Genomic DNA, 15,156 nt, shown 5'->3' on the forward strand with positions numbered 1-15,156 from the left:
CTGAATACTTTCTGAATGCACTGTACATCACCAACTTGCATAGCAACACTGATCGCAAGCAGGCAGGATGAAGCCCGCTGATTGGTAGAGGGAGGGGCAAGAAGCTTCCCTCGGATTGGTGGAAGGAAGGCCGAGGACCGATTGGCGAAGACCACGGAGGACCTGAGAGGCGAACAAGAAGCGCCGCGCGCATTGGAGAAGCGCCGGTGACGTCACGAGCTGACGTTAAAAGTACGAGAAGACCGACATTCTCTCTCTCTCTTGGCCTTCTCGTTTTGGACCTTCTGCTTGCCCTTGGACTCTCTTCTCTTCTTGCCCTCCGCTGTTGCTCTCTGACCCTGGACTCTTGCCTTTTGCCCTTCCTCACCTCTTGCATATTCCTCTTGTCCCTCGACGTTCCTGCCTCTCGCTGACCCCTGGCCTTCGACACTCGTACTGAAACGATCCATTGGCGTGCAAGAACGGAGGCCCGATTTGTGCGCGCGCACCAAACGATGGGCGGTTTTCCTGCCAACACCGGAGCCGCGTCAAGACTGCGCGCTCGGGGCCTGACGATTGCAGACGCACCGAGCGAGTTGAGCTGAGTACACGATAACTCACACTATTTATTTTATCCAGTTATCCTCCCCATTTGTTTGTGTAACTCTGGCGTGGGGACGTCTCAATTTAGAACATTTATTTGAGTGTCGCGTGTTATTTTGTATTATCGGCATCCGTGGCAATAAAGCCTTGTTTATTTTTGTACGTAAAATCCGGTTCATGTGAGTTTATTTCCTGTAGGCTATGAAGACTGCCCGGCGAGACCGCGACAGGTAAAAGCTTCCAGCTTCTTCTTCCTCTCTTCCCCCCGCGCATATATAGTGAAATCCGTATTTGAACTGAACGCCTTTGGAGTTGGCTGGCTGGCTGGAGTTGGTTGGTTTTGGCTATCCGTGATTTCCCTGGTATGAACCAAGGGGGAGTCACACAGCAATATATATATATATATATATATATATATATATATATATATATATATATATATATATATATATATATATATATATATATATATATATATATGAATATAATTTCATCTCCGTGCCAAATTTTGTGCCTTTGCTTTATCACAAAATGCACAATGGGTGTTTGCTATGGTGCCCAACTATATACAAAGTCAAAGTTTGTGAAAGAGCGAGAACACTGAATGGATCAGGATGCAACAGAACAAAAGGAAAAAAGGAACAGCAGAGAGAATGGCGGTGAGGAGGGGAAACACCAACAGTAGAGTTCAAGGACAAAACACAAAACAGAGGGAGACCTGGACAAGCAATGAGTGTGGGAAGGAATGGGACAGGATGTACATAGTGGATAAGATGGATAGGGTGGACCAAGATTGAGGGGTTGGGAAAACAACATTTGGAAGCAAACACAGAATTGAGGCATTTGGCCTTCTCACGTCGGCTGTGGTGCCATTTGAAGAGGGAAGGGATGGAAGGGAAGCATACACCAGAGCCAGATTTAACAAGGTGCCACCAGGTTTTAGATGAGGCAGACAAGTTTGAAAGCTCATTCTTGAAGTTGGACAGCTGTCATTTTCTGGCTCTCCTGAGAGTGGATGAGGTTCTTTCTTTCCTCATCTCAATCTTGTCCCCTTGCCCATATCTCCATTCTATGATTGGATGCATGTTTGGCACCAAAAGTAACGTAGATTGCCAAGTGATAGTGTAATGATCCGATGGCGCAGGTGTTCATGCTTAGGGGATAACGGAAGTTGTATACTTACCTGTACATATATGACTGTATAAAAATTGCCTCAATTGTAAATACATGCCCTTTTCAAGTAAAGCCTTGTTTCGTAAGAATTTATGTCCTGACTTATCCTGTCTGTTTTTATGGCGGTATAAGGCAAATGACGGTGGATTGACCAGCTTAATTGGGCTCTAGATTGCAGAAGCAGTTACGCAACATTGGTTACTCAGCCAACTAATTAAGATCTGTTGCGTGAGTATCGGCACGATACTCGCTCGTACCCGGGCTTCTCTGTATGGTAGCATAACTGGGTGTGGGATCGTGCCGGAGGTTCTGGAGCGATGGATTGGCTTTCGTGGTCCTTTGAGATGCACCAACCTCTTTGGAGTTATCCGGAGGTAACGTCCATCACAATATATGTTTACATAATGCAGAACATCCTTCCTCTTCAATTCAACCTTTAATTTTTTTGACGTGATGAAAAAGATCCATTATCTGCCGATGCTGACATTTGGTACCCATGAAAGATTTAGCAAAAATATTTTAGCAAAACTCATCCAGAGTTAAACATTACTTCTGATCACCCAATCGTAAAACGGATGAAGAGGTTAAGTTGCAAAGAAAAGAAGTGATATGTCACGTTATTTTTGAATCGGTGAGATGAGCCGTTTATGTTGCAATCTGGAGAAATGTGTTGCAATCTGGTAATTGCAAATTCAAATCCCAACCCTTCTTCGAAAGCAATGGCAAATCACCCAATATGATGTCTATTTCATATCACAAGGGGTCTTAAAGATGACAGTGTGAATGGATGATGAAAGGTAAAGTTGGTTAAATATGAAGAGGAATGTGGTTGGACATAGAAAAGGAAATATTTCATGTGATTCGATTGAGAAAAGTTGATTTAAAAGAAAATCATATTTTCAAATGCATTGTTAGGGTGCAAAAAACAATCCCAATTATCTATATATATAAAACACAGTGTGTGTGTGTGTGTGTGTGTGTGTGTGTGTGTGTGTGTAATGTTACCGATAGACTCCTAAACGGAGAGGCTTACGTGCTTGACATTTGACATAGACATGGACATTGAGCGTGGGTCGAACATGGCCGAACTCAAAATATTTGACGATCCATATTTTTTATTCATATTTACCTCAGCGCATTTCAGCGCACGGAATCAACGGAATCAGAGAAGGTGGGTGCTGATTCGCTCAGAGCGATCACGTGATGACGCTATGACGCTATGAACGATATGACGCTATGAACGATATGACGCTATGAAAAAAAAAATCGCTATGACGCTATGAACGATATGACGCTATGAAAAAAAAATCGCTATGACGCTATGAAAAAAAAAAATCGCTCGCTTTGCCAAGGGGCTCGCTCCCCCCCCCCCCCCCCCCCCGTTCCCCTCCCCTCCCCCTCCCCTCCCCCGCCCGGCAATGCCGGGTACTTCTGCTAGTAAATTATATTTGACAATTATTGACGAGTGCCATATAGATGTGTACAATGTATTTACTATGAGAATACAAATATGTGCAATGTATCTATAAACACGTCCACATCACTGGGGATGAAACGTTAGTAGGTAGCATTCTCGATGCTACCACTTCAGATTGAGAACAGACGTGCTCTTTTCTAGAGCATGGTACTGTGTGTGCAAGATGGCACGAGTATGCACTGAGCCAGGGCTTCCACCAAGCCATTCTTGGTAAAGATGGGACACTTCCGGTAAAGTTCCAAGTTCCTGGTGTGGAACGCTCTCATACAGTTCCTGCACACGTTGCAGCAGTTCTGCTGGTACTTCCTCATCTTCTGGCTTTACTTGTCCACCTCCATTCAAACATCCTAAAGCATCGTAAAAACAGAAGACTCAGACAAAGAACGGCAAATCGAGTATGCATGCACTTCATAAACTTAAATTTAATCAAGCCTCATATATGTTTTCCCCTTATCCATACTATATATATTTGAGGTAAATACAAAATGACCGACAAAATGATTAAAATGCTTTTGTCAAATTTTAAAAGCTCATGGGAAAAACTGCTCAGTGCATGTTTCAACATGGAGGATAGAGGACACCTGTTCTTTGAACCCAAAAATGGAGTAGGATTGTGTTACTCTTCTTCTCTCAAACAGTGACCCAGGTGCAGAAACCTTTGAGAGAGTTATTTGAAACAAGATGTGCACCAAGCAGAAGCAATTATTTGCCCTTACTGCCAAAGTCATTCCTTGGGTCAAATGTATTTCGATTTTGGCTTCATGACCTTCCCGTTGGTACCCCGAGCAAGTTTGCAAAATTTGTGGAAAGCTGGACAAGCACTCTTCGAGCTTGAGGTCAGAGACCATTCATAGTAAAATCAAACATTTATATCCAAAACAACAAATTTGAATAAAATATCCTGGTGTTGGCTTAGCGGTTAGGGTGCTGGCTTGGGATCCTAGGATCCTTAGTTCGAATCCCGGTCGATCGCTGAATTAACGCCACGGGGGTTGACTCAGCCTGTCATCCTTCCTAGGTCGGTAAATTGAGTACCAGCTTGCTGGGATGAAATTATCCTGGTGTGTACCCCGATTTAGAATAGGTACACCGTATCCCTGCGCATCGTAAGAGGCGACTAAGGGTTGGCGTCAGGAAGGGCATCCGGCCATAAAAACATTGCCTCAAACATTGAACCATGATTGTCATGGGGCCCGCAAGGCTAACCCCTGCTCCAGCGGGGAAAAATGGCCTTAAAACTTGTACTGCATTAGAAATTCATTCATTCATTGTACTGCATTAGAAACTAAACCTGCAAGTCATAACAAGGGAATGAACAAGTTGGAAGAAATTTTCGATCGATACACACTGAAAACATTCATGCAGAGTTATTTCACTCCCAAACGTTTGTTGTACTTAGTACATCAAATCACAAAACAACCAGGCTTCTTAGAAGAAAAACAGAACAAGGAGAGTCAGTCCCTCCCTCGAGTGCATTCTACTTTTTAGCACCGCAACAGGACATCAGCCCAGCTTGAGGCTTATATTTTGGGACCTGCCGTCCGTTCGTCTGCTGTACTCCTTTACCCCTTGAGTTCCCATCATACTCCTTTTATTCTTTCCCCCTTGAGTCACGGTTCGCTGATGCAGGGTGACACGACGGACGATCGGAGTGACAAAAATTTCATGACTACGCCAACACCTAAACTTGTTCAAATGACCTAGTGTAAATTTAAAAGGGAACATTTAGGAGAGAAACGGAGGATAAGGACATTAAACATAAGCTCGCAGGGATGAGGAATTTTAGACACACACAATGGGGTGGATTTGACGTTTATATTTCAAAAATGACATTTAATTACTTTACGCTTATTCTAAAAACGCAATATGGAAATAACTATGCTATATTAAGCATTTATTACCCCCTAGAAATAATTTCCAGAACAACAGGTTTACTCATGACTCGCTCTCTTCGAGGTTCAAATTTTCATCAACTACATGACACTCATCAGTGCACACCTTTCATTAATGACTCCATGCACCCGTTGATCCTCAACCCCTCATCATCGATACAACCCACCTTGATCCTTCACCACTGATTTCAGACAGTAATACCCCAATTTACGTCTCCCCCTTTTACGTTGTCACTTTATAAATGGAATCTCTATCTGACTTGCATCACCTCAACCCACATTTACGTCGCTGACAGCATCCGTACTTTCTTGTATCCATTGCCTCGAATTACCCTGTACACGAACTACTTTGTGTCGTGCATAAAGAAATGTACTGGACTGAAAATGGCAAAGAGGCAGTGTAAAAGTCTTACCTGAGAAGTGAAATTAGATGTTATTCATCAAATGGATGCTGGTGAACGTGCGGTTGATGTTGCTGGGTTAAGTTTGCCTCCGACTACGGTGCTTAGGTTTGCCTACGGTACAATCTATAAAAATGCTGACATTCCTTGCACGTCATGGCTGGTTCAACCGCTTCATTAAGAGGTACCAAAGGTAAGAAAAATTCAAACTCTAAAATATGTTCTTCATATTTATTTAAATGTCTGGTAAATGTTTTATATTTTAATTAATATGTGCATTTCAATATAACTGCCATTAACCAAAAAAGGGTAATATAGGTACAAAGTCAAATGTAATAGGTGAAGTGATGACGTGAAGAAAGCATCCATCCCTTTGCCCGACCCCCACTTTTCACTGGGACGTCATTTCGTCTTGCGCTAGGCTAGGCCTTCAGGGATGTGCACGTCATCCCAGCGTCAAACACTTCGCTGACAGCAGTTGAGCAACATAACCCATAATGCATGTCTGACTATCTGGCGTCCACAGGCAACGGGCACCAGACACTTGGCATCAGGATGACGGATTTAATAAGATGGTAGTGTGGTAAGATGGCGTTATGTCTGGGACGTCATTATGGTGTTCGGCCTTTACAGGAGGTGTATTATTCATGACTCAATGATGAGCAATGTATCATTTCAGAAACCATTTCTGGTAACTGCTAACAAGCCGTAACGAATTAACCTACTTTTCTTAATAACATATTTATCGTAATAATAATAACAATAATAATAATAACAACACAACATAGTGACATGTGCAGTGCATACAACACATTTTTTTTCTAATTGGCACTTTTGTTCACCATCACAAAGCATAAATGAGAACAAACTTGAAGCATTTTGCAATTCGAAAAAAATATAAGAAACCACATAATGTCTGATCACTGGGAACATAAAATGAATTCATAATATTGTTGTTGGTTTTTATTTGCGAAAAAGCGTGCGTATTACTAAAATTAATGCTGAGTTGTTGGCAGTAAACAAAATGTTTCTGAAATAAAAATTGCAAATATCAACCATCAATAAACTGTTTTACTGTACTGTAACATACAAGAGTAATGTTCCTCAACTAACGTTCACAAGTCCATGGGTTCAATTATAGTGTTGCATAAACAAGGTGATACAAATGGTGTGTGTGTGTGTGTGTGTGTGTGTGTGTGTGTGTGTGTGTGTGTGTGTGTGTGTGTGTGTGTGTGTAATGCATGTGTGTGTGTGTGTGTGTGTGTGTGTGTGTGTGTGTGTGTGTGTGTGTGTAATGCGTGTGTGTGTGTGTGTGTGTGTGTGTGTGTGTGTGTGTGTGTGTGTGTGTGTGTGTGTGTGTGTGTGTGTGTGTGTGTGTGTTTGTGTGTGGTGTACATGTGCATGTGGTGTGTGAAGGAAAAATAGGTGATCACATGGAATGTTCTGAAAGACGAGATCAAACTTATTTAACAAACAACAACAACAACAACAACAGGCATTTTAAGGCCATTTTCCCTGCTAGAGCGGGGATTAGCCTTGCGGTCCCCATGACGATCTTCTCCATTTTGCCCTATTTTCTGCATCTCTCCTTGTTAACCCCCTTGCCCGCATTTCTTCTTCCACCATCTTTAGCCAAGTCTTTCTCGGTCTTCCCCGTCTTCTACTTCCTTCTACATTCATTTCCATCACTCTTCTCAACCAGTCACTTTCATCCTTCCTCAACACATGACCAAACCATCTCAACCTGTTCCTCTTCACAGCATCAATCACAGGCTCTATTCCCATCATCTTTCGCAATTCATCATTTGTCTTCCTCTCTCTCAACGATACTCCGCACATCCGTCAAACCATTCGCATTTCCACCCTTTCCAACCTTCGTTGCTGCTCTACGTTCATTACCCATGTCTCGTTCCCATAAATCATACCACTTCTCACACATGCAGCATACACCTTTCCCTTCAGCTTCAACGACACTCCCCTCATCATCAGCACGCCACTCAATTCCCGAAACTTCTTCCATGCACATCTCACTCGAGCAACCGTTGCCGAGTCTGATCCACCTTCTCCATTCAGCATGTCTCCGAGGTAGCAAAATGTTTTCACACCTTCCAGCTTCACGCCGTCTCCAAGATCCAACTCAACATTTCCTCCATCTGCAGATCCCTCTGTGCACACCTTACATTTGAATGTAGCTGCCACACTGGTTAATGACCCTCTCAGACCACTACATTTTTGATGAACCCACTCAGCGTACATTGTACACTGAATGGAGTTCACTCCGACACCCTTCCTACACACAGCACAGGGCCACTTCCCAGTTCTTTCCACCTCACCACATGCTTTACCACTTGCCATCACCTTCGTCTTTCCGATATTCACCTTCAGACCTTTTGTCTCCATACATTCCTTCCACGTGTTCATCTTTTCCTTCAGTCCATCCCTACTTTCCGCAATCAACACCAGATCATCTGCATACAACAACTCCCACGGTAAACCCTCCTTTACGTTCTGAGCCAGCACCTCCATCACAGCTACAAATAGTAGTGGACTTAGTACCGACCCCTGATGCACTCCCACCTTCACCTCAGACTCACCACTGTTCCCGTCCTTCGTCCTTACAGCTGTGCGCGCTCTTTTGTACATTGCCATCACTACTCTGATCAACCATTCCTCCACTCCTAACTTCCTCAATGCCCATGTCAATACTTTGCGTGGAACCCGATCGAATGCTTTCTCCAGATCAACAAACCCAAGAAACAACTTCTTCCTCTTTTCCATGTACTTCTCCTGCAACTGCCTCACAATGAAAAGCGCGTCTGTCGTTCCTCTTCCTGGCATGAATCCAAGCTGCATTTCGTCGATCTTCACTTTCTTCCTTATCCTCCTCTCCAACACCCTTTCCAATACCTTCATTCCATGCTCCAATAACTTTATCGCTCGGTACGAGCCACACTCCAGAGGGTCACCTTTCCCCTTGTATAGAGGGACGAGGGTACTCAGTTCCCAATCCACTGGAATGCGGCCTTCTTTCACCACCAGATTACAGATCTCTGTCATTCTCTTCACACCCCAACTTCCTGCTGCCTTCAACATATCTCCCACAACTCCGGTCGGCCCTCCCGCTTTTCTACCCTTCATTGCTTTTATCGCTTCCTCAACTTCCTTCTCAGTTATCTTCTCTGCCGGTCCTAAAACTGGGTTACTCTCTATGTTGCCATCCCATTCATTCTCTGTATTCAACAGCATTTCCATATGTCTTTTCCATCTTCCTTTAATTCCATCTGAGTCGACAACGATTTGTCCCACTTCATCCTTCAAGCAACTCACACCCATCACATCACACCTCTCTTTCGCTATCTGCTTTGCAATCCTGAATACTGCTTTCTGACCCTCTTCCGAATCCAAGCGTTCTCCGAACATTTTCCTACATGCCTCCTGCGCCTTTGCTACCTCTTTCTTTGCAGCCTTCCTGGCTGCCTTATAACTTTCATGCTCTGCTGTTTCTGCTCCCGTACCCTTCTGCCACTCCTTGAACTTCTTCCTCTTCTCGTCAATCCTCTTTCCAACTTCATCATCCCACCACCATGTTTCCGAGTGCCTCGGTGGTCCTTTTGTCCATCCACATACCTCACCAACGGCTCCCAACAGACTAGCTTTCATTGACATCCAACCACTTTCAAGCTCAACCACATCATCCTCGACCCTACTCAGCCTCTCTTTTAATGCCTCCCTCACTGTCACCTCTTTCAACCTCCAAACCTTCATTCTCGGTTGGTACTTCACCCGCCGAGCTCTTCCCGCACCTTTCACCCTTACGTCACAGACAACCAAGTGGTGCTGTGAAACAGCCTCAGCGCACATTGTACAACAACAACAACAACATGCATTTTAAAAGGCCATTTTCCCTGCTAGAGCGGGGGTTAGCCTTGCGGTCCCCATGACAATCTTCTCCATTTTGCCCTATTTTCTGCATCTCTCCTTGTTAACCCCCTTGCCCGCATTTCTTCTTCCACCATCTTTAGCCAAGTCTTTCGCGGTCTTCCCCGTCTTCTACTTCCTTCTACATTCATTTCCATCACTCTTCTCAACCAGTCACTTTCATCCTTCCTCAACACATGACCAAACCATCTCAACCTGTTCCTCTTCACAGCATCAATCACAGGCTCTATTCCCATCATCTTTCGCAATTCATCATTTGTCTTCCTCTCTCTCAACGATACTCCGCACATCCGTCGAACCATTCGCATTTCCACCCTTTCCAACCTTCGTTGCTGCTCTACGTTCATTACCCATGTCTCGCTCCCATAAATCATAACACTTCTCACACATGCAGCATACACCTTTCCCTTCAGCTTCAACGACACTCCCCTCATCATCAGCACGCCACTCAATTCCCGAAACTTCTTCCATGCACATCTCACTCGAGCAACCGTTGCCGAGTCTGATCCACCTTCTCCATTCAGCATGTCTCCGAGGTAGCAAAATGTTTTCACACCTTCCAGCTTCACGCCGTCTCCAAGATCCAACTCAACATTTCCTCCATCTGCAGCTCCCTCTGTGCACACCTTACATTTGAATGTAGCAGCCACACTGGTTAATGACCCTCTCAGACCACTACATTTTTGATGAACCCACTCAGCGCACATTGTACATTGAATGGAATTCACTCCGACACCCTTCCTGCACACAGCACACGGCCACTTCCCAGTTCTTTCCACCTCACCACATGCTTTACCACTTGCCATCACCTTCGTCTTTCTGATATTCACCTTCAGACCTTTTGCCTCCATACATTCCTTCCACTTGTTCATCTTCTCCTTCAGTCCATCCATACTTTCCGCAAACACCAGATCATCTGCATACAACAACGCCCTCAGTAAACCCTCCTTTACATTCCGAGCCAGCACGTCCATCACAGCTACAAATAGTAGTGGACTTAGTACCGACCCCTGATGCACTCCCACCTTCACCTCAAGCTCACCACTGTTCCCATCCTTCGTCCTTACAGCTGTGCGCGCTCTTTTGTACATTGCCATCACTACTCTGATCAACCATTCCTCCACTCCTAACTTCCTCAATGACTATGTCACTACTTTGCGTGGAACCCTATCGAATGCTTTCTCCAGATCAACAAACCCAATAAACAACTACTTCTTCTTCTCCATGTACTTCTCCTGCAACTGCCTGACAATAAAAAGCACGTCTGTCGTTCCTCTTCCTGGCATAAATCCAAACTGCATTTCGTCGATCTTCACCTTCTTCCTTATCCTCCTCTCCAACACCCTTTCCAATACCTTCATTCCATGCTCTAATAACTTTATCGCTCGATACGAGCCCCAGTCCAGAGGGTCACCTTTCCCCTTGTATAGAGGGATGAGGGTACTCAGTTCCCAATCCACTGGAATGCGGCCTTCTTTCACCACCAGATTACAGATCTCTGTCATTCTCTTCACACCCCAACTTCCCACTGCCTTCAACATATCTCCCACAACTCCCATCAGCCCTCCCACTTTTCTACTTATTTAACTTATTTATTTAACTTATTTCTATCAAACTTATTTAACACCTCTGTATAATTATTTGTTGTTGCTTAGATTTGCACAAGATACAATTACTCCCACTTATTGGACATAACCAACAGTGAACTCACCAGATGGGCAGGCCATGACCTCAATGTAATGATATGGTGACTTGCCACGCTTTATCTTCTGCATAAGATTCTGTATATTGCGAAAGCCATATGCTGCTGCAAATCTCAATACTACCTTCCCGTCCATTTCCAGAGTCACCTCTCTGTGATCCTTGTTTCTAAGAAACAATAAAATTCAACAAAATTAAAAACACTTTATAATAATGAGGCACTAACATACGGTACCATGATGGATACTTGAATCTCAGATTCTTTCCACCAATAAGGATGGACATAAATGTCAAAAAAAACAAGACCAAAAGTCTAACCGTGGCGTAGCAGGGCTTGTAAAATATTATAAACCACAAACACACATGATTAGCTTTTTAAACAGTCACTAATGCTCTGATTGGTGTATGTTTGAGGGGACATACATACATACATAAACATACATACATACATACATACATACATACATACATACGGACAAACACTGTTCTAGACGGCTTCGCCCGATGGGCTACGCCGTAAAAAAACATTAAAGAAGACATCCACCTTATGGTCTTGTAAATAACAGCATCGATATTCTTCCCAAAGAGTTCACGTGCAGCATAGCAGAATACATGCTCTAGATAGCCGCCAGAACCTCCACCAGCATGGCCTATAAGCTTCCCATCTTTTGCCTCTGTACTATACCTGCACAAACGGTGAGAACATGGTTAAGAATAAATAAAAAGGCAGTGTTAAAATAATTTATATTATTTGATAAAAACATTTATTAAATGCAAATGTATTAGAAAGGAACGGTGCCATGTTGATAAGTTGGGACGGAGAGGAGGTGTGAAGAAGACAGGAAGGTCAAAATTGTCATTTTGTACATGTACGATTGCATCTAAGTTCGTGGCCGGAGATAAAGGTCAACGATGACGCGAGAGATTTTCAACAATATTACACGTTGCCTTTATAAGTAATTGTAATGGAACTATTTCCCATTTTTTTTCCTTTATGAGGATCAGCCTTACGCAGCCATATGCCGTAATGACATCAGATGTAATCAGATCACTGTCATGTGACCATATCCTCAGCTCTGATTGGTATACGTTTGAGGGGACATACATACATACATACATACATACATACATACATACATACATAGCCTTTGTGCTAGGATCCACCAAAGCAGTGCCTGATGGGGGCTTTTTATTTTTAAACAAGCTGTAACATTATTTTTTGCTAAGGTGAGAAATGGTCCTCCCCCTCCCCCTCCCCCCGCCAAAAGTTGCTCTTTAATTATCGAAAAAAACTCGCCCAGTTGTTATTATTTCGTGCCTCATTATTATAAAGTGTTTTTAATTTTGTTGAATTTTATTGTTTCTTAGAAACAAGGATCACAGAGAGGTGACTCTGGAAATTGACGGGAAGGTGGTATTGAGATTTGCAGCAGCATATGGCTTTCGCAATATACAGAATCTTATGCAGAAGATAAAGCGTTGTAAGTGACCATATCATTACATTGAGGTCATGGCCTGTCCATCTGGTGAGTTCACTGTTGGTTATGTCCAATAAGTGGGAGTAATTGTATCTTGTGCAAATCTAAGCAACTCACTCGCCCAGTTCGCCACTCACTCGCCCAGTTCGCCACTCACTCGCCCAGTTCGCCACTCACTCGCCCAGTTCGCCACTCACTCGCCCAGTTCGCCACTCACTTGCCCAGTTCGCCAATCACTCGCCCAGTTCGCCAATCACTCACTCTGCGAATGCCTGTTATGTGTGTGGACCCATAAGGGGTTTAGTTATTGTTTGTTACATTTCTCTATCTGTTTTGTGTTCTATTTAAATAATTGTTTTAATTGTTTTTATTTCGAAAAACCTGTGTGCCTGTCAGTTCATGCCACGATTCAGCTTATTGAGAACACTCGGAGGATTAAATTAGGGTTAATTCTAATATTGACAGAAGATGTGGTTTCGACCACATTCGGAATACAGGGGCATGCTATGTACTGCTCAGGCATGATCCTCATTTAATTCAGTCATCGGTGGGGGGATTTCCGCAGTGTTCGATCTCTGCGCCAACTGCCATTGTGGTTGACGTGGAAGCCGTACACATGACAATACAATGTAAAAAGAAGGTGAAAGTTTGTAAAGAGGTAAGAAGGCTGTTTTGGGATGCCTTACAATGAATCAAGGGGATGTGGAAGGCAATCCTTCAGTGTAAGGCCATGCTCAGATAGCATTTGCATCACCTCTCCTGTAATGAAACAACGTATGTGAAATACCAATGTCTGAATAAGGCTTGAAAAGCCCTGAAAAACGTGAGGCATGCTCAAAACGGAATGACTGCATGAAAAAAAAAAATCAAAGCACAGGTGACATGTATTGCAAAAACAACAGGAATATGAAAAACTATACAATAAAAGTAATTTCATGAGTTTCAAACTTTCATCATTTCCCCACAAAAAACAAAGCATTCCTCATCAAAAGTCCTTCATGTTTTTTTGCACACAAAAAAACAAACAAACAAACACACAGTGTTGCGTCACATCTACCATGGCCGCCTGGTTCAATGTCTCCAAATCGGATCACATGTCTATCGCCATGATACCATGCTAATGGTACCATGGAGCCAACTGATGCACTGTACTATTCTGTTGCCTTGTGCCTGAACTCTGATTAATGTCCGAGGGGAGCTGATAAAGTGCTCAACACGGTCTTTTATAGGGCGCTGCTCGCCGTACCCAATCAGTCTTCACAGACGTGTCAAATTGCAAAAGCAACTACGACCCCCCAAAATCAGCCCGAGACCAAGTGTGTTCAATAATAATCGGTCACACGGTGGATGAGAATCCAAAAGTAATAACAATAATGATGCAAAAAACCCAGTACCCACTACAGATACCGCACCCACAAACCAACGAATGATCGGGAGATTCCTTAATTATCTATCTTAAAGGCCTTTAACTAATCCACAAGAAATAGACAAGAGAGATGTACAACACAGGAAATAGCCGATCAGGATAACAGTTTCTAACTGGGCTGAGATTCAAACCCAGACAAGATGGTGCAAGGCAGAAGTGAGTGCAAGCCTCTGGACTATCCTGCCAGCCTGAAATAAACATTATTACTCCAAAAAGATGAACCTCGCTGTGTTGACCAAGTGATCCATAGGGAGGTCGGCTCAAGTCAGAATCTGATTAACTTTATCGAGTCCAAAAGGCAATATTTTCAGTGAGCAGAAAACAAAAGACACAGGAGACAAAAATTGGTCAAAACATCAATTGACAAGCAAACATACACACATGGAAAAAATTTGAAAGTTGTGATAAGTGGAAGGGGCTGATGGGGAAGTAAGTGAAGGGGAAAAAAAAAAAAAAAGAAAAAAAAAAAAAGGTGGGGAGATCGGGTCAGCTTGAAAATTTTCCCCCATTTTTGGTATGCGTGTTCTTTTGAAATAAATGCAAGATAACAGGATGTCACTCAGTACATTGAAGCTGGCCATCTTACCTGATGTGATCACGCAGTCGACATCACGTGTCTCATCACCCTGCCGGTAAAAATCCTGCCGGGAGGCCTCAAGTTTCTTGTCAAAACAGGGCATGATGGTAGCATGGAAAATATTACAGGGAGAGATGTCTAAGGTCTTGCTTAAGTGACCCTTCACAAGCTGGCCCATAACCTGCTGCGGAGACCGCACGGTGCTGATATATGGGAGGATAAATTTGCCGTGCGTCTTCTCAGCATAGCAAATCCAACCTGCCAACCACAATATAACATTAACGAACAAAAAAGGGCACAGTAAGAAAAGCAAAGTCCAAAATGGATATCATCATCAAGAAAACTGTGCAAGTAATTAATCTAATGCTACAGTGAATGCAAGAGCCACTGACACATTTTAAAGGGCATGTGGCAAGTATTTTGAACATTCTCTATTTCTGGAAATCCATAGGCAGTTGTAAAGCAAGATCAAAGGCATTGAATTGAAAGACCTTGTAGTGTCCATCTTGT

At 43.3% G+C, this 15,156-nt stretch overlaps 1 protein-coding gene across 1 annotated transcript in view; it reads right to left on the bottom strand.

The window, feature by feature from the left end:
• Positions 1-2,178: 2,178 nt before the first annotated feature.
• The window catches only part of CIAO3 (cytosolic iron-sulfur assembly component 3), a 30,302-nt gene continuing 17,324 nt past the window's right edge, over positions 2,179-15,156 (bottom strand). Inside the window, exons 6-10 of the mRNA XM_068110397.2 lie at positions 14,656-14,904; positions 13,330-13,402; positions 11,710-11,850; positions 11,176-11,333; positions 2,179-3,579 (exon numbers count right to left, since the gene is read on the bottom strand). Of these exons, the coding sequence (XP_067966498.2) occupies positions 3,335-3,579; positions 11,176-11,333; positions 11,710-11,850; positions 13,330-13,402; positions 14,656-14,904 (866 nt within the window). The 3' untranslated portion in view covers positions 2,179-3,334. The remainder of the gene's footprint in view (positions 3,580-11,175; positions 11,334-11,709; positions 11,851-13,329; positions 13,403-14,655; positions 14,905-15,156) is intronic.

Source organism: Myxine glutinosa, chromosome 3, assembly GCF_964187855.1.
Source record: "Myxine glutinosa chromosome 3, kmMyxGlut1.1, whole genome shotgun sequence".
NCBI classification, from domain to species: domain Eukaryota; kingdom Metazoa; phylum Chordata; class Myxini; order Myxiniformes; family Myxinidae; genus Myxine; species Myxine glutinosa.